The sequence below is a fragment of the Eschrichtius robustus genome, chromosome 2 (genome assembly GCF_028021215.1).
Source record: "Eschrichtius robustus isolate mEscRob2 chromosome 2, mEscRob2.pri, whole genome shotgun sequence".
In the NCBI taxonomy this organism is placed as follows: Eukaryota; Metazoa; Chordata; class Mammalia; order Artiodactyla; family Eschrichtiidae; genus Eschrichtius; species Eschrichtius robustus.
In genome coordinates this window covers 135,143,402-135,164,204 of record NC_090825.1, presented here as the reverse complement: position 1 = coordinate 135,164,204, position 20,803 = coordinate 135,143,402, and the positions used below count along the sequence as shown (strand labels likewise).

Sequence of the window (20,803 nt, the reverse complement as noted above, 5' to 3'; positions counted from 1 at the left end):
TCTGTCACTGTAGTTTTTTTTAATCAAGGTAATTAAACTTCGCAATATCTCTTTTTCAAAATGGTATGATACTGAACTGTCATGTAAATCTTAAATAGATAAGTAACTATAAAATATTAAAAGATTTTAGTGCTTGTTTGGAGCACATTTTGCCCACTCAAAAATATCCATAGTTTCATAATGTATATAAATAAATGATACCTGTGTATGTATTACACGGACATGATATATACTTTACACACACACACTCACACACTCACACACACACACACAATGTTACCATGGAATGAATAAACTTACTGTAACTTAAAAGTGTATCTTGGCTGCCTAATCAGTAACAAGTAAAAGAAAAATGTAGCACTGGCGATAAAGATTTATTCATTGTTCCTTGTAGAAGTAAAGATTCTTTGAAAGTTGAGGAACAGATATGAGTACAGAATTAGGAAATTTTAGATAGAATTGTGAGGGTTTTGGTGACCAGGGGAAAGAGAGAAAGAATGTCAGAGAAGACTGATTACTAATCAGAATCATTTTAGTAAAGTTGTATCTCAGGGTACTTTTCAGTATCAAAGACCTGTATTACTGAGATCACCCACATTTTAATTGTACCACTGTCTCCTCTGGATATGAAATCTGGTATACTAAAGATATTAGTAATGTGTTATCACTTAAAGTCTAGGAAAAACCTTTATTAGTGATTATATACATACTTTTTTTTTTTTTCAGGTTCTAGGAACACTTTTTATTTATGTCTTATTTATGGTTGAGGAATTCAGAAAAGAGCCAGTAGAAAACATGGATGATGTCATCTACTATGTGAACGGCACTTACCGCCTGCTGGAGTTTCTCGTGGCCCTCTGTGTGGTGGCCTACGGCGTCTCTGAGACCATCTTTGGAGAATGGACAGTAATGGGCTCAATGATCATCTTCATCCATTCCTACTATAATGTGTGGCTTCGGGCCCAACTGGGGTGGAAGAGCTTCCTTCTCCGAAGGGATGCTGTGAATAAGATTAAATCATTACCCGTTGCTACGAAAGAGCAGCTTGAGAAACACAATGATATTTGTGCCATCTGTTATCAGGTAACTCATACAGTAAGAAGCCATTTGGGTGGTTCATACCATGTATCCCTTGGGACTTTAACCACATTATCCAAATTCAAGTTAAATTTCCAGGCAGAAATTATCTCCTGGGTAAAAAAAAAGTGGGCCTCAGATATTATTAAAGACCTGATAAAATATTTCCATTTTATTTCTAAAGTAAGCTTTAAATTTAGTTCCTCAAGTTCTAATTTATTGTTATTTTCAACATTATTGCTCACCCATAAATAAAGGAAAAACAGGTCAGGTGTATTTTATATTTACTCCTGAATATACACGCGCGCGCGCACGCACACACACACACACACACACACATATGTGTACTATCAAATACATACTATGAATCAGGAGTCAGCAACTTCTGAAAAGTGGTGTGCCAAGATTCTGACTCTTTCCCTCTGGTATTTCCAGGGTAGGGAGTAAACGTTCATTCACTTGACGTGGGTGGAGAGTATGTGCTTCCCTGTGGGCTGAGGTATATCTGAGGTGGATGCAGCCTCTGTGTGGAAGTAGGGGGCAGGAGATATGGCAGAGGCACCCAGTTGGTGTACATTATGGTTGGCCTCCCTGGCATCTTTGGCACATGAGCCCTCAATAGCTGATGACTGCCTTCTAGCAAGAATTGAAAGATAGTTTTTAAATCAGCTTGGAAATATAACAGTAACAAACAACAGGCCTAGAGTTTAGTCACCAGTCACCTGTGCAGGAGGGTGATTGAGTAGCAGCTTTTACAGCTAAACTGTACTGTTGGAGGTATGGGCAGAAATTCTGGGCCACAACACAAAACTGTTCCTTTAAAATCACTCTTAAAAAGTGTGGGCTGGCGGAATAAAACTGTAGATAGTGTCAATGAGTATACAGGGGAGGTACTTGCTCCAAGGCTGCTTTACAGTGTAGAAGGGATGTGTGTTTGTGCGTGAAGGCCATCTAGAGTAAGAATTTTTCCTAAGAGTAAAATTAAGCTGCCACTTTTTGATTGTTAATAGAGCATACTTTTGGGTACTAGCAAAATAATATTTTCCAGGTTGTTTTTGCATTTGGGGGTATTGAGGAGCCATGTAGATTCCCCCAAACTTAAGCGGCCATTATCTTCTTTCGGGTCCTTTGTGCTCGGTAGCCTTGTTGTATGCAGGACAAAGCATAGCCAAGACAGATTTGGGGCACATCAACTTCAGCAGCCTATGTCTAAATACCATCTCTGGGATTTGAGAGTCCTCTTTTTGTATTTCCTGTTGTCACATCACTTTTTTTGAGGTGCTTGAACTACCTGCTGATACCACACTGAAAATAAAACTCAAATTGCTTACCTTCCTAGCTGGCTGCTCTTCCTTGGATGGCTTTCTGCTTAAAAGTTGACTCCCAGGTGTTACCAGTTCTTGGCAAGGAATTTCTATTATAGCCACAACTCCTTGTTTTGGGACTTTAAACAAAATTAATGGTTGATCAACCAAATGTATGTTGTTACAATTTAAACTTCATATCCCTAGCCTTCCCTCCCCAAATATATCTTATGCAGGGACTACTAGTGCAAAGTATACCATTTCTTATTCCAGTGGTTATTAAACTTAAGTGTGCATTAAAGTCACATGGGTGGCTTGCTTTACCTATGGATTTGTGAATGCCATCTTCAGATATCCAGTAGGTCTGGGGTGGCCCCAGAATATGCATGGTTAGCCAGCACTCCAGGTGATTCTGATGCACGTTGAAAAAACACTGGCTTATATCGTGAAAACTGGGATGTACATTGTCCCTAATGAAGTTGCCACTTCCTTGCCAATACCCTGGTGTTATGTGGCTGATTTTGTCTCCTTGCCAATAATCTCATCATGGAATAATGTGTTGAGCTGTGTTGAAGCAAAAAAGTGGAAAAAGTCCAATCTTCATCAGATTTCCTGAGGTTCTAATTATACTCGTGGAGACCCAGCGATCATACTGCTACAGTTTTATAACCTTTGTTTCATACTAAGTCTGAACCCCATTACGAAGGTCGTTTCTTCCTCATTTTTGGTTTTTACTTCTTTTTAAAAATTGCTTAGCCAGTGGTTCCTGTATTATTTGTATAAACGGGTCTCTGATGGCAAGAGGATTATTACAAAAATATAAAATGAGTTTTATTCTAAGATCTGTGTTGCAAATTTTCTATGGAGAATTTGTGATAAAGAAATGTTGGAACTAGAACTCGAGCATAGCAGCAAAGATTTTAGATAATAGACATTTACGAGTTATCTTTTTCCCCCTTTTTAGGACATGAAATCTGCTGTGATCACACCTTGCAGTCATTTCTTCCACGCAGGCTGTCTCAAGAAGTGGCTGTATGTCCAGGAGACGTGCCCTCTGTGCCACTGCCACCTCAAAAACTCCTCGCAGCTGCCAGGGTTAGGAGCTGACCCGGTTCCACAGCCTCCTGCTGGAGCTGAGCAAAATGTGCTTCAGGAAGGTACGGAACCCCCAGGCCAGGAGCGTCCTCGGGGGACCGGGGTGCAAGAAGGTTCTAGGGACAATGACGAGTGCATTGCCAGAAGATCAGATAGCCAGGAAGGTGCTTGTGATCCCAAGGAAAATCCTCTTAGTGCAAAAGATGCAGCACATCCTGTTGAGGTCAGCCTAGAAGAAAAGCAGCAGGAGTAATGCTTTGCTACTCTGGAGGAGAAGTTAACTCATGATGGAATTCGTGCCCAGATTTGAGGAGTGAATATATGAGGTGATTAGGCAGGAAACTTGACATTCCAAGGATCTAAATCCAGGAAGTACTCTCAGTGGAGACCACCTGCTTTCATCCCCTTGACTTTGTGGGAGAAATTTTGCAAAGTATGCTAATCAAAATGTATTTATATATCCTATGCTGATGTTTGGTAGAGGTTTGCCAAGAAAATTCAACCTCAGCAACTTCAGAAACGGCCCCTGATTTGTAAGGGATAAATAAAATCAGATTTGAGTGTCTGAAAGGGGCTAAAGAAAGGAGGATAAAGAGCATGAGGACACCATGGGAGGAAGCAGGCAGAAGTGGAACTGATATTTCACTTTCTATGGGACAGGACCATTCTTGTTACAAAGTATGAGTGGTGACCAGCCCTTTTCTCTACCCCCTTTTCCCTCAGTTAATTGGAACTCAGTCAGGTGATTATTTGTACAGCACTGAAACGAAATCAAAGACGTAAAAGCATTGATTGTATTCAAAGATTGAAGCACGCTCATACTTCGTATGTGCTTTGGGGGAGGGGGTGGGTGGGCACTTGGGCCTTGTGGGTGCATTCATGTAATCTGAGACTCTTGAACTTTATGATGGAGTCTTCAATATTTTGATGTATATGAAACTTTTGTTAATACATCGTATACTGTGTTGGCTGTGTGAAGTAAACTAAAACTCTAATGAACACTTTGGAGTCCACATTAGTATAGGAGACCAAAGTGGGAAGGGCTTTAGGGCACTGATAAAGGCCCTAAGTGTACTTTTCAATCCTGTGTAATGTTTAATTCTTGCAACTGAATCAAAACAGTGTTAAATTATGGCAATATTTGCACTTTGGGAATGAGTACATAACTGTATGATCACACTCTGCAAATGCCACTTTTAAAGCTGTTAATAGACTTTGCACCTTTTCTTTGACAAGGATTTGTCATATTTAAATTTTTACATTCATCATGGCTACAGGTGGAACTGGGGAGGGGGGGAATGTAATTTTTTATGGGAATTTTGATATGAAAAGAAACTAGTCATTTATTTATACAATAGGCTTGGCTCAAAAAGTGTTTTTCGGACTCGGTATTCCTAATGTGGGATGTGACTTTATTTTATTTTTAGTAGCAAATTTGGATGTAGACTGACAGACATAGCTGAATGTCTTAATAAATTTAAATTTGAAGATAACAGTGTTTTATTTCTGTGATGATTATTATTGTAAGGTGTCTTGTCGAAATTCTGTTCTCAGGAGGTTTTGCTTAGCCAGCTGGGCTTCTGATATCTTGATCCCTGTCAAAAAATGCCCTGCAGATGGCAAAACATTTTGATTGAAAAGGATCAGTTCTTTGAAATCTTCTACACCAGTGGTAGCAAACCTAGCTCTGCATCAGAAGTATCTAGGGAACTTTTTTAAAAAATTACACATTTCTGAACCCCACTTCAGACCTACTGAGTTAACCTTTGGGGTGCCTGAGAATGTGCATTTCATAGCTTCCTGGGTGATTCTATCCAACTAGCCTGACACCAGCATGATTTTACATTTAGAAAGGAAGTGGCTAGACCAGAATGAATTTCTCCCCAGGTATAGCCGAAAGTTTCTCACTGTCCTTTTGGTGATCCTGGTCAGGCAGAAAACAGCAGATGGCACCCTCTGGTGGTAGTCAGGCTGTTGTGCAAAAACCTAGCAGTAATCTTGGATTTCAAACTGAATTTCAGCCCTTGTGTAAAAGGTACATATTCAAATATTAAATATTTGGTGCCTTGTTTAAAGGAATAAAATTGCCTATGAAGTTGAAATTATTTATGGCACAGTGAACTCGGCCATCCTTAAGCACCAAAGGACTGACTCTCTCATAGACTTCAGGAAAAGTTCTCAGGTGTTTTCATAAAACTATTTATTTGTCATAGTTTCATATTACAAAACACTTTATTTTTTATAAATTTATTTTCTTTTATTTATTTTTATTTTTGGCTGCCTTGGGTCTTCATTGCTGCGCGCGGGCTTTCTCTAGTTGCAACGAGCGGGGCTACTCTTGTTTTCAGTGCACAGGCTTCTCATTGTGGTGGCTTCTCTTGTTGCGGAGCACGGGCTCTAGGCACGTGGGTTTCAGTAGTTGTGGCACACGGGCTCAGTAGTTGTGGCTCGTGGGCTCTAGAGTGAAGGCTCAGTAGTTGTGGCGCACAGGCTTAGTTGCTCCGCAGCATGTGGGATCTCCCCGGACCAGGGCTCGAACCTGTGTCTCCTGCATTGGCAGGCGGATTCTTAACCACTGCGCCACCAGGGAAGCCCCTACAAAACACTTTTTAACCTCCTAATAGCACAGAGACCCCAGCTGTACTTAACCAAGTCACATGAGCCTCTCAGCTCAGCAGCCTGGTGGGCAAATAACACTCTTTTTTTTTTTTTTTTTAAAGAGCTCGGGCAGTTTTTTTTTTTTTTTGATTTTTTTTTTGTTTTTTGTTTTTTTTAATTTTATTTATTTATTTTATTTATGGCTGTGTTGGGTCTTCGTTTCTGTGCCAGGGCTTTCTCCAGCTGTGGCAAGCGGGGGCCACTCTTCATCGCGGTGCGCGGGCCTGTCACCATCGCGGCCTCTCTTGTTGCAGAGCACAGGCTCCAGACGCGCAGGCTCAGTAGTTGTGGCTCACGGGCCCAGTTGCTCCGCGGCACGTGGGATCTTCCCAGACCAGGGCTCGAACCCGTGTCCCCTGCATTGGCAGGCAGATTCTCAACCACTGCGCCACCAGGGAAGCCCAAATAACACTCTTTTTATCAGCGTGTATCCTTTTGTTTCAGTCAGGAGAGCAAGATTATGTTGTAGTAACAAAACCCCTCAAGATCTCAGTGGCTTCAAAACAGAGTTTTATGTCCCACACACTGCATATGTGTCTGTTGGAGAGTGGGTGGGGTGCTGTATTTGGTGCAGGTACTCAGGGATCTAGGCTAGTGGAACAGTCACTGTCTTGAACCTTCCTGATGGTCATGGCAAGGGAAAAGGCTCTGGAAGGCTGTCCTCTAGCAGTTACTTGCTCCTCCCAGCAGTGGATGCACCACCCCCTGGCCAGAATTGTGGTCCCACCCGCACAAGAGGCTGCGGAAGTTCAGTCTTCCTCCTGGGCCTGGAAAGAGAATGCATCAGATGTGCTGATGACTGCCACACCTCAGTGGAAGCACCACTTAATTTTTTATTTACACATTATTCAAAATCTGGGAGCACACCTGTGAATGATTGAAAATATACCAGTTGAGCACCTCTGACTTAATTTGTTCCTTGTTCTAATATGCTGGGACAGTAGCACTGTATAATGCCATCTGTATTTCAAATTTCTATTTTCTGGTCATTTTTTTTTAATAGTATTCAACTCACTGTCAGACCTCTGATTTAAGAAGAAGACATAAAGTTTAACCACCTAATTTGTACTACTGAAGAGAAAACCAGAAAATTAGATTCAATTTCCCTTCTATACTTGATCAAATTAAGTGAGAAAATATCACATCCCTGTAAGCCCTGTCTGCTTAATGATTTCCACTGTTTTTCAGACAGTGCATACGTATTTTCCGTCATGATCAGTTTCCTCTTAAAAACTTTATCACCTTATGAACTTTGACATCAAAGTTAGTACTAAACAGTTGAAACTGTCATACTTGTTCAACTTATATTTCCACTTTGTGTTGCTTTTCATTTTTTTCATGTGAAACTGTTGTCCTAATGATCTAAATCATGCTATTTGCACAGCATGTCTCTAGAGGTCTGATTTTCCAACACTGAACATGTGGCTCCCTGAAATCCCTCATTAGGGCTTCCATGTTTTCTCCTAAGAACATGCCCTGTTTTCATAAGCCTTTTACATCGGAAACACTCTGTTTTCCCAGAAGGTTTTAACATATGTCAAATTGTAAATTTAATTGGTTAATGGAGAAGGAAAAATTTTGTAGTCTCCGCGTTTAAGTGGGAAGGCTTTTTTCTATGTCTGTGGTAATGGGACAAGAACCTTACAGAGATTTAAGTATTACTAAATCATGTGCCGATCTTGGGGGGAAAAGAAAAAGCTGTAAAGAACAAGTTTTACATTCCAGTTGCTTCTACTCTGGCTTTCATATTAAAAATAGAATTTCTCCAGTTTTAGAATTATGGCAAGTTGAAAACAGGAATTAATTATTAGATTTTGATTATTTTTTTTAAATGCTATATGATTTAAAAAAATACTTTTCCCTCATTTTTTCAACACATTATTTGGAAAGTAAAGAATTTAAAAAAACAAACATCACCCATAATCTCACTTTTGGAATTAGTCTCTTCAAGTTGCTTTTATATTCAGTGATAGCAGAACTACTCCCATTGACAAGCACTCTGCCCACCCAAGGATCTCTTTCACATCTCTTTTTGAAGTCCGATGCCTGTCATTAGCTCCTGAAATTCAAATACATTCCAAACAATTTTGTGGTTTATCAGTTAAGGCACACCTGTTTCTCCCACCTTTGAAGATAGAGAATACTCTTAAAAACAGGGTTGTAGGGCTTCCCTGATGGCGCAGTGGTTGAGAATCTGCCTGCTAATGCAGGGGACACGGGTTCAAGCCCTGGTCTGGGAAGATCCCACATGCCGCAGAGCAGCTAGGCCTGTGAGCCACAAGTACTGAGCCTGCGCGTCTGGAGCCTGTGCTCCGCAACAAGAGAGGCCGCGACAGTGAGAGGCCCGCGCACCGCGATGCCGCAACTAGAGAAAGCCCTCGCATGGAAACGAAGACCCAACACAGCCATAAAAATAAATAAATAAGTAAATAAAAATTAGAAAAAAAAAACAGGGTTGTATTTGTAGGTAGTGCTTACTTAGAAAATAATCAAGAATACTGGGAGCAGTTTATAGAATGAGTGATTGTGGCCACTCAGAAAAATTCTTTCCTTCCTCCAGTGGACTGGACATTCGGTTGCAGTATGGTTGAGAGTAAAAGGTAGGACATTGCCAGTGAAGACAGTAAACCCTGCTATTAACCACACTCCTGGTGTCCTGTTCATCTTACTTAATCTCGCTGACACTGATCTTGGTGTTCTTTTCCTAACCTATTTTTTTATGAATGTTGGCTGTTTGACCCGTAATTTTTATTTCTATTCTTAATAGATATAAGCAATTCCTTGCTTTTCTATTGTTTTATATGTTCTAAGGTAAGAGAGAATGGCCTCTGACTAGCTGGAAATAATAATCTCCATGAATGTAGATGAAATTCTGAGTCAGTTCTAGATGGAATATTCTATTATTTTCCAAATGACAGCTTGCCAAACTGAGCTCATCTCTCTGATGGGCATCAAGCCTGCTAGTTTCCTTTGACGATCCTTTATCAGTCCCCTTGTATTTAGGGAAGTAGGCAGCAGAAGGGGTGAGAGGAGCTTTGAGTAAAGGCAGAAGCTCTGAGTTATCATTTTTACTCCCTTTCAAGCTGTATGATCCTTGGCCAGCCTTTGTTTTTCTGGGCTTCAACCTCATCTGAAAAAATAATCTTTGAGGTACCATTTTGCTCTTAAGGCTTTGCCCATCTGTATTTTTAATCTTTACCACTGATGGAGTGATGAGCTTTATGTACTTTTTATGTGCTATGCCAAATATTAAACTTAACTAAGTTTTGGTTTACTGCTGTGTTCTCAGTGCCTGGCATAGGGCAGGAGCCCTCTGCATACCTACTGAGTGAACAGAGGGACTTAGTACGTAGCTCCTTGTGTAAACCCCTTAGTTCAAAAATGGCAGAGACTTCTATTAGTTCTAGAGGCAGAGAGCATAACGTTACGTGTCAGCTGGAAGTAATTTCTGTGAGATAATTTTTGATTATCTAACCGAATTCAGATACAGAACTCAGAACTCGTAGAACAGAACTTAAAAACTTCAGATGTTCAGGTGAAATCTGCGTTGATGAACCTTGCTTTGTTTTATTGTTGGGCCTCAATGGTGCATTTTTAGATGATGTTTGAAGAAACCATTTGATTTAGTTGCCAACCATTTAAAACTTGCAAGACTATACATACAAAATTTCTAGCTTCTTTTGGAAAATTGGAAGAGCTGGCCACTTGAGGTTACTCATTCCTGCCTGGTGGCAGTTGCCAGGAGTTGAGGTGGGTCTAGGGGGCTTTCTAATCCACCCCAGATACCCTCCCCACCACTACCTACTCTAGAAAATTAGATTGTAATCATCAAACCCCTCTGTTCACATGAGAGATGCTGTGATTACTGGGCAAGTTTGGTTTCTCATTTAATGAAATCGTATAGTGCAAATATTCTGTATTGATCAAAGTGAAAAATATGAGAACCAGAAGCAATGTGGATAAACCTCATTTTCCTTTAATTACATTAGTCATTAAAAAAAAAATCAATGACCAAGTGTTTCACTTGAATGTATTTTCAGTTTGGATCTACATCTGAATTTTGCATTGTTGATATCACCAAATTGTTACAGTGTTTCTCCATCTTTGTTAGGCATTAGAAGCAGATGGGAAGCTTGTGAAAAATACAAGTGCCTGGGCCCACCCTGTACCTTCTCATTGGGTAGGTTTGGGATGGAGCCTGAGTATTTACCTTTTTACAGATTTTACAGATGATTCTGATTCCATTGGAAGGTGAGAGTGTTTGATCTGGAACAAATACTCCTGCTCTTTTGGTGAGGGTGGGGGCGGGGGTCCTTGTTTTTGGAACTACTGCTTTTACGGAAGAAGATTCTTAGAGAAGAAATAGACATGAAGATGTTTGCCTCTGAGGAACACTTGTGGTTAAGGATCGCAGCCGATGTAACAGCCTACAGGGCTTCTGCAGTGAAGCAGCAAAGCCTGGCTGGCACATCAGCGCAGGTGCACGCATGAGATCTGACCTAGGTTACTGACCACTTTGGTTGATTAACCACCCAGAAATGCCTGAAACTATTTATATTTGAAGGTAAAACATTGTCAGTTTCTTTCCCACAAGCATACAGAATTAAAGAACTATAGAATTTTTGGAGGTAAACCAGCCTTCAGAGATTTCGATCATTTATCCTATTTTATAAGAAAGCAAACTACCAACTCGTCCAAGGCCACACAGTTGATGGCAGAGCTGAGAACAGTGCTTGGATCTCCTGAATTCCAGTCTGGTGCTCTTTCTGTTATAATCTGCTCACCTCAAAACAATATCCAAATACCTGTGTCTATTACGTTGCATTCACGAGAGCCGTTTCATTACATTTAAAGGTATTATATGTAAGCTTTGGTGAAAAGATGAAGCAGAATTTCTGGGATATTATAAAATGTAAAACTATCAATTTGACATCAAAATTTTGGTGAATTGCTTAAAAAGGGAAAAGGGCAAGTAAATAAAAGTTGGGGTGCAGAATAAATCAATATATTGCAAGTCACAGCCCATCAAGACATGGAAGTTGTAAGCTGCTGGCTATAAGGTGTCCTTGTACCATTTATTTGGAAAATGCTGTCCATGTTGTTAGAACCACAAATCATGCAGACCCTGTGATCACACTGTGAGGACAGATGGGAAGTATTTGAGACTGGGAGTCAAGTCTTGGTTTGGAGAATTTTAAAATAAAACTGCTTCCTTCTCTAGATAAGTATTAACATCGCTCTGAGGGACAACACGTGACGGATAGATAGATGTAAATATATATATAAATCCCTGTCTTCTCTCTAGCTGTTTAATCTTTTCCAAAGCCTTCCCTAAATTACCCTGAAACTCCTCCCTCTCCCTTAAAAAAAAGAAGCGCAGTTTTTTACATTTGTAAAAACCAAATGTTTTGTGCTACTCAAATAGAAGTCAGCTTGAAAGATGCGAGCCTCTGTGTTTTCGTGTTGCTGACAGTAGAGGATTGATTCCTAAAAGGCCATGTGTGTGAGGAAGTATGTTGCCAAGGGAAGGAAACCAGTTAACTGAGCTACTTTGTATCATGAGAACATTTAAAACTTTCAATCTGTATCTCACAGGCCCACAGCCTGCCTTCATGCCACCGCCATTTATCTTATGTTAGGGGTTTAGGTTTTTGTCATTTCTTCCACATTTAAGAAAAAAAAGCAAATAATAGCTTGAAGAAATGATACCTAAGAAATGCATTTGCGTCTAGAGTGGAAAGTGAAAGGAGCAACCAAAGTACACTTGGTCATTTGGGAGGAAGAAAAAAACCCAACTTTTATAAAAAAAAAAAAAAAAGCAGTATTAACTACTTAGAAGAAGAGTCCTTTTACTGAAATATGGAGCAGACATTTCCTAGGTCACAAATGCAAACACAAACTAACATTTTGCTTTGTCAGATGGATGTGCATACATTTTACATTACCTCTGAAGACAGAGGTGGAGGGAGTTCAGTGGACTCAGGTCCAGTGTTATGCCTTTAGAATCCAATGTGGAGGCACAATTAATAACACACCATGGACATTGTAGGACATGGACTTTGAAGGTCCCCCGCTGACCACCCCCAGCATGGGGGTGAGGGGATCAGTGTAAGCACAGTCATTTCACTGAGCCACCCAATCTTTCTAGTGACTATTGCCTTGTATTTAAAGAGAGTTAGATAGGGCCTGAGAACTAGGGAACTGAATCCCCTCCCTTTCCCCTTAGGGTTGACCCCAAGGCGTTATGAATACCTGCTTTCTAGTTAACTGAGCTCGTGGTCCATGTTTTCCAAATATCTGACATGTTTTTCCCAAAGTAGCATTACATCCTCTTTTTTTCTTGTATTCTCCCACAAAATAATGGCTAACCCTTGCCCTGTGCCAGGTTCTCTTTTAATCTCTTTACACACACAAAAAAACCTCCTTTGTCCCTTATACCATTCTGTTGAGGTAGGTATTATCATCCCCATTTTCCAGATGAGGAAACTGAGGCACAGAGGAGTTCAATGACCTGCTCAAAGTCCAAAGTGCTAAGTATTTGAACCCAGGCAGTCTGGCTTCAGAGTCTACTTAATAATTACATTATGGTGCATGCCTGTTCACAGACGCAGGCTTTTAGAATTTTTCATTCTTATCCTTAAAATCGGTGGAGGTGATAAGGAAGACATCTCAGGGACTACCTCCTGGACACTTCTCTGTGCTGGGTACTTTGTAGGTTTCATTTGTTCAGTAGCTGACAGATGATCTCCAAACTCCACCTGTGTTCTTTGATATGGACAACTGATATTTTCTCAGTTCTGTGTAAGGTGTTGTAGAAACATAGCTCCAACCAGTATCCCATCTCACATCCTCCCCGTTCCCCAACTAGTTTACATTCCCTATGTCCCCAGGGCATCTAATCAACACATGTTTGTAAGTAACTCCTGGGCACTAGCCATGAGCTCAATGCCAGGTGTAGTCACTGCCCTCTTAGAGCTTTCATAGTCCATTCGGAAGATACGCAGTTAAATAAGAACAATAAAGTGTGATGAGTTCCTTTATGGGGGGCCCAATTTCTCAGGTTACCTGTGGCTCTTTGTGAAGTCCATTGTTCATAGTCCAAAGTGACTAAGGAGGGGGTTTAAGCTTGTTACTCCTGGATTCATTTTCCACCAAATGTGAGAAACCTTCAATATTTAAAATTGAAATAGTCTTCTTGCCTTCTGTAAGGCATATTGAAGCATATTTTACTTCCAAAGACCAGCTTTATCAATGTTGTGGAGACAGGTTCTTGGAATCATAGAGCATCCCTTAGCATAGTGGTTCTCAAACTTTGCTGCACATCGGAATCCTCTGGGGTCCCCCCTTTCCCACAGACATTCTGTTAGGCTGAGGTGAGACCTGGACATCAGGATTTTGAAAAGCTTCCTCAGGGATCCCTATGTGCATCAAAGTCTGGGAATCAGTGTTCAAGAGATCAGCGTTCTCTGCTGCCCTGTCACTTGAATGCCCTGCAGTTGGATCTTGATGAGCTGGGGGCCTTTGCAACCAGGGTCCCTGGGTTTTGCACAATTCCCCCCACCCTGAACCTTTGTATTCTCAATGTCCAGTCTTCTCTTGACTCAGCCTGGCAAGTGGATCTCTGCTGCCACCACCAAACTATGGACTCAGACTTGGCAAACTGGTACCTGGGGACCAAATCTGACTGGTAAACTTGTTTTATTTTGCTTGGACAGTGTTTCTAAAAAATTTGAGTTAATATTTAAAAATTAGGAGATTTCACATAAAGAATCTGGGTTCCTGAGTTCTCTGGAAAAATCAGAAAGTAGAAGCCCACTCCCACTTGTAATATTCAACAGGAGCTTAGGGGCTCCTGCCCTTTAAGCTGGCATTGACTCCCCTGACCCCCTACTTCATCAGGTCCTGCCAAGACTCCATGATTTATGTTACCTTTGCCCCCTGCAGGTCACATACTCAGGAATTACTGCATTTGACAGGTGCTGTTGCTCACCTTTTGTTGAGCATTGATTACATATGCACAGCACTTTCTAACCACAGTTTGCTTCCTGCTTGAATAGTTTCTACCAAGGAAGCACTGATCAGACACACACACACACTATCCAGGTTTATTATCTCTACTTTCGTAACCACTTTTTCAGATCACTTCTAGCTCTTACTCCTTTTATACTTTCATGACCAGATAAGGTTGGTGGTATTTTCCAAAACATTGCAAAACTAAGCAGAAACCCCAACGCACATGGTAGCCCAGGTTCTCAAGTTCAAATGCCTACAGGGGTCAGGGAGGTAACATAAAGGGATGAAGTGGGCTGGCTGGGGACCACAGAGACCTGAAGAGCTGTTTCTCCAACTGTGAGAGACAGCACTCCCACTACCCTCTAGGTAATGCAGCTCAAGAGCACATTTTACGATGAAGGAAATGGCCAATAGGGCAGCCTTTAGCCAGATGTGGCTTGAGCACTTGAAATGTGGCTAGTGAGACTGAGGAGTCGAATTTTCAATCTTATTTAATTTTTATTAATTTAAATATAAATAGCCACATGTGCCTAGTAACTACCACATTGGAGAGAGTCCAGTTGATTGTTGCTGAGCAGAAGTGAATGTGGGCCCAGATGTTCCAGTCTTTCCAGAGCATCCATCCAGGAATCCAGATTTTAAGTGAAGTCTCTTCCACTTAAAATGTTGGCTCCATTTAAAAAATGTTGTGAAGATCAAATAAAATATACTGATGGGATGAATCATGGCCTGTGATCAACCATCTATGTCCTCCTCCCACTGGATCAATGAAAAGCCAAGGGCAAAGAGAAAAACACCTTGCAAATCATCCATGGTAAGTAAAGGGCATAGTTAATGTGTTCTTGCTCTGAAATATAAACTTTTTTGCACCACTGAAAGTTTGTTGGTTGAAAGTTGTTAGTGGCATAATTTATATACATCCTATCCTATGAAACATATAATAAGTGACATGGAGGCTGAGACAAAGGTTGAAGAGAAGGTCTTCTAATAAGAGGGAACAGCAGGGCAAGGACCCAGAGGCAAGAGAGGACATAGCTGGTTGGAAACCTAAAGAAGTTTTGCGTGCCTGCTCTGTCTACTACGGTAGCCACTAGCCACATGTGGGTATTTAAATAAAAATTGAAAAAAATTCAGTTCCTTGGTCACAGTAGCCACATTTCAAGTGCTCAGTAGCCATGTGTGGGTAGTGGCTACCATATTGGATCTTGCAGATATAGAACATGTCCATCATTACATAAGTCTACTGGACAGCACTAGAGCTTAGAGAGTGGAGGAGATGAAAGGAAGAGGGTTGGGAAGGGGCATCATGAGAAAGGCTGGAGAGACACTCAGGGACGAGGTCAGGAGGTCACGAAGGGGCTGGTGCTCCGCATTAGGCAGTTTGGACTTTGAGCAGAAGATTCACCATTTAGGAAGTTCATGCTGCTGTTGTGTGGAAAATGGATTGGAAGGAGGAGAGGAATGGTTGCTAGAGACCTGATAAGAAGCTGTGGTAGTTTAGGTAAGAGATCAGGATGCCCCAGCAGTCAGACATTATCCATTCATTATCCACTATCCATAGTGCTTGGCTCAGGACCTAGAGGACAGGGATTGCTTATAGTGCCAGGTAAAGAACACCCACTCAAAATAGCCCCAATTCTGCAGATGAGGAAACTGAGGTTCATAATGGTTAAATAAATAGACCTCACAGACCACATAGCGAGTAAGTTCCAGAACTGTGATTCTAACCCATGTCCATTTAGTTGCAAAGCCTGAGATTATTTTTTATTTTTATTTTTCTCTATATACAGTGTTCACACCAACTTCCCCCCAAACCAAGTGAGCCACTCTCTACGACTGTATCCTCACCAGTATTCATTTTCTGTTCCTCCTTAGATGGGGAGAATTATATTTCACAGCAATTCTTCTTCATAGCCAACTTCATTCTAAATTAAGGGTAATCACAGTTGGTTGGTTGGTTGGGTTCAATGCCAGAACCCAGCCTTGATAAAAGTCTTTTGTACATGATGATATTAAATGTGTGAGCTTTTATAAAATATGTGTACCTTTGAGGGATTCTTCAGGCATCTGAGGAATTTGAACTAGTAATTTATAATAGATTTCCTTGACTAGCAAGATAATTCCCTAATGAAAAGAACAGCAGTGGAAAGAAGCTTAGTAGCTAAAACTTTGAAATTATCAAGCCTCTAGGTGCAAGTTTATGTATTTACTTTGATCTTTTTTAAATTTGTTTTTTAATAAATAAGACAAAAAATTCCTTAAAACCTTATTTTACCTTTTTTTGTCATTACTATTTTGATGTAAATTTTAAACTTACAGAAAAGTTGCTAGAATAGTACAAAAAAATCTGTGTACCCTTCACCCAGATTCACCAATTGTTCACATTTTGCCACATTTGCGTATCATTTTCTTTCTCAACACACACGTAATATTATTATTTTTTGAACCACTTGAAAATAAGATGAAGATATAATGCTGCTTTACCCCTCAATATTTTACAGTATATTTCCTAAGACAAGGACGTTTTCTCACATAATCACAGTAAAATGATCAAGACAGAGAATTTAACATCAGTACAGTATCATTATTTAATCCATGCTAGGTGATTCACAGGATTACTCAAATTTCATTAATTATCCCAAAATGTCCTTGATAACTAAACTGAATCCAGGATTAAACATTGCATTGAGCTGTCATAGCTCTTCAATCTCCTTAATCTGGAACAGTTTCTCATACTTTTTTGACTTTCATGACATTTTTATTTTTGAAGAGAAATAAAAATAGTGATAGAGTATAGATTATGTATAGTAAACATTATAATTTATAATATATACATGAATCTATAATCTACAACATATCTAACATATATAATATGTACCATATAATGCATACGCGAACATACTCATTAATTCTTTCATAATCTATAATCTATTGGGATTAGGTCTTCGAGTGAGAGGGAACAACAGCAAGGGCAAAGTTCCAGAGGCAAGAGAAGACATAGTTGGTTGAAAACCTAAAGAAATTTTTTGTTTCTGCTCTGTCCAGTATGGTAGCCATATTGAATATCTATACATATAACCTATTGTATAGATGATAGATGATGTAAGAATTCATGAATCCAGACTAAGAAATAAATATAAACAAATAAGAGAATAGGGAAATGTCTTCTTTCAGTAAAATAATAACTAATACAAATGTAGGAAGGAATGACATAATTATGGAATTACCATTTTGTAACCATTATAAGTAATAACAGATTCAGGCAAGAATCATCAATGAATATTAAAACTAGCGGATGAAAGTTTGAAAAGGAAAAAGATATTTATATAGCCTCAAAATATTGCTCCATAAATCATTTATTAACTAGAAAGGAAAAGACAGTAAGTTTAAGGCGGGTAAACCAAGTCATCAAAGTTAGTATCACCAATGATGGGACCATGTGTCCCCAAAGGAACACTTTGTGGTTACAAATGGATACATGGAGCACAGGGCTAGTTTCTGAGTTGCCAATACCATTCTATTCCTTGACTTGGATGGTGGTTAACAAATGTTCACTCTATAGCTGTTTCTTAAACAATGTATATAATTGTATGCATGTTTCTGTATGTATATTACAGGGGACCCCTGCACAATGAGGGCATGTATCACCATGTGTCTTTCGGTATGATGCATTAAGGAAGGCACAACTTCATGTATGTTATATTTCTGTTAAAAATTAATCCTATTTATGAGAAAGCAGACCAACCCCAGATGACAGAACAATATTCGCTTTTTTACGACAAGCTTGCTTAAACCGAGTTGCATCAAAAGTTGCATTATCAAATAGCACCACTAGATGTCACTGTGGTTTTGCAAGTGGCACAAGTTTTAATAGTGTCAATAAAGAACATAAATTCCTCTGTGGCCTGCCTCCTGACACCTTTGTGGACTGGACACATTTAGCCAATTCTAACACATATGGATTTTTTTTTTTAATACATGTATCCACTTATTTATTTATTTATTTATGGCTGTGTTGCGTCTTCGTTTCTGTGCGAGGGCTTTCTCTAGTTGTGGCAAGCGGGGGCCACTCTTCATCGCGGTGCGTGGGCTTCTCACTGTCACGGCCTCTCTTGTTGCGGAGCACAGGCTCCAGATGCGCAGGCTCAGTAGTTGTGGCTCACGGGCCCAGTTGCTCCGCGGCATGTGGGATCTTCCCAGACCAGGGCTCGAAGCCGTGTCCCCTGCATTGGCAGGCAGATTCTCAACCACTGCCCCATCAGGGAAGCCCCACATAGGGCTTTTGACAGGGCTACAAGTTAAATAACGGTACAGCGCTGGAGGAGGAGGTAGCAAGCTTAGATTAAAGCTTGTCTCTGCCATTACAAGCTGTACTGTCAATTCTTTGGCAGTCCCTGCCCTGTCTCTGGGCCTCATGTAAAACGAGGGGATTCAGATTGTCTGCTCCTAGTCTCCTCTAGCTCTGACAGTCTATGATTTTAAGTGGATATTTTCTTTTTTAAAAATGTTTATTTATTTGGTTGTGCTGGCTCTTAGATGCAGCCTGCGGGCTCCTTAGTTGCGGCTCACCTGCTGATCCTCACTCCACTTCCTTGAGTCCATCCAAAGCAAATCCTTCAGATGTTTGATGTTAGCTTGCAAGTCCTTCCTGTGTCACTTTCTCCTTCTCCAGACTTTTCTGAGCTCTGAATGTGTTATTTTCTCTCCCTGAAGTATACTTCCCGTAAGTATGTGCCTTTCACTTACTCCAAATTATTATATGAGATGCCTCACTCTCCAGTTCTCAAATGTCATCTCCTCAGAGAGTCCTGATCTGACAAATCTGGCTCAAGGCTCTCATCCGCAACACCTTCCATTGTGTGTAGCCCTGTTTTTTGTACTCTTTATTGTAATCTGAAATTACTTTTTATTGGCTTACTTTTTACTGTCTATCTCCCCACAAAGCTGTAAGCTCCATGAGAATAGAGAGCTTCTCTTTCTATTACTGTATGCTCGTTGGAACTGTGCCTTTCATCCTAAAGTTGCTCCATAAGTATTTATTGAATAAATTAACAAATTAATAGTATGACTTCTACAATTTTTTATTATGAGATAGTTAGCTAAACCTTGAACAACATGGGTTTGAACTGAATGGGTCCACTTGATATGCAGATTTTTTTTCAATAAATATAGTACTTGCATTTTCATTGTATAGATCTTTAAGTGTGGGGAAAAGTTTGTATTCAATTAGAAATCACAATATGTGGAATCAAAAGAACTAGGGTTTGAGTCCTGATTCTATCCAAACTGTTTCAGCTTCATGCCTTTGGATGAGTCATTTATCAATTCCTTTGTTTTTGAGGCGCAGATTAAAGTACCCCTATTTTTGACTGCATGGGGTTGTCACCCCTAATGTAATATACATACAGAAACATGCATACAATTATATACATTGTTTAAGAAACAGCTATAGAGTGAACATTTGTTAACCACCATCCAAGTCAAGGAATAGAATGGTATTGGCAACTCAGGAAACTATCCCTGTGCTTCATGTATCCATTTGTAACTACAAAGTGTTCCTCCTCCAAAAGGTAGCTACTGTCCTCACTTATGTGATAATTATTTACTTGTCTTTCTTCATAGTATTTTACCACTTAGACACACATCCCTAAGCCGTGTAGTTTAGGAATTATGGAATTATACTGTATGTACTCTTCTGCACCTTATTTCACTCAAGGTTATGTTTTTAGAGGTGGGAACCCCAACACTGACAGATGTGGAGACCAGGTGACTTTTCCAATCTCTTCCAGCCCAGAGGGTCCACCATCCTTTGGGCGCTGAGGCATGATTTAGCTGTAGGGGGTCTCGCCTGGACCTGGAGAATTTGGATCCTTGTAGTGGGATCAGGCAGTGCAATTCCAGGGGTGCCTCATTTGCTGGCACTACTTCCCCAGCTCCCTCAGCCCCATGACAGTGCCGCCTGGGGACCCAAGCCAGCTCTGGCTCCAGGGATGTGAGGCCAGGCTGGGTCACAGCACCTCAAGAAATTTAGTAACCATTTCTCTCTTTATTTTTGGAACTTAATTTTAATTGTATAGAGGACTATAGCTGTTTTACAATGTTGTGTTTCTTTTTGGTGTACAGCAACTTGAATTACTTATACAGAGACGTCTATATATTCTTTTTCAGATTCTTTTTCCTTTGAGGTCATTGCAGTGTGTTGTGTCGAGTTCCCTGTGCTACACAGTAGGTCCTTATTGATTATCTATTTTCTCTCTATAAGGGTATGTATGCTAATTTAAACCTCCTAATTTATGCCTCCCCTCCTCCCCCACCTTCCCCGTTGGTAGCCATAAGTTTGTTTTCTAAATCTGTGACTCTGTTTCTGTTTTGTAGTTCATTCATTTGTATCAAGTTTTAGATTCCACCTATAAGTGGTATCATATGATATTTCTCTTTGTCTGACTTATGTCACTTAGTATGATTGTATCTAGTTCCATCTGAGTTGCTGCAATGGCCTTATTTCATTCATTTCATGGTTGAGTTGAGTAATATTCCATTGTATATATGTACCACATCTTCTTTATCCATTCATCCTTCAGTGGATACTTTTGTTGCTTCCAATTCGAGGCTCTTGTAAACAGTGCTACAGTGAACGTTGGGGTGCATGTGTCTTG

General features: G+C 40.2%; 1 protein-coding gene across 1 annotated transcript in view; it reads left to right on the top strand.

Moving 5' to 3' along the window:
* Positions 1 to 4,969, top strand: part of RNF145 (ring finger protein 145) — a 72,178-nt gene extending 67,209 nt beyond the window's left edge. The window contains exons 10-11 of the mRNA XM_068536307.1: positions 727 to 1,083; positions 3,346 to 4,969. Of these exons, the coding sequence (XP_068392408.1) occupies positions 727 to 1,083; positions 3,346 to 3,729 (741 nt within the window). The 3' untranslated portion in view covers positions 3,730 to 4,969. The remainder of the gene's footprint in view (positions 1 to 726; positions 1,084 to 3,345) is intronic.
* The last annotated feature ends 15,834 nt before the right edge of the window (positions 4,970 to 20,803 follow it).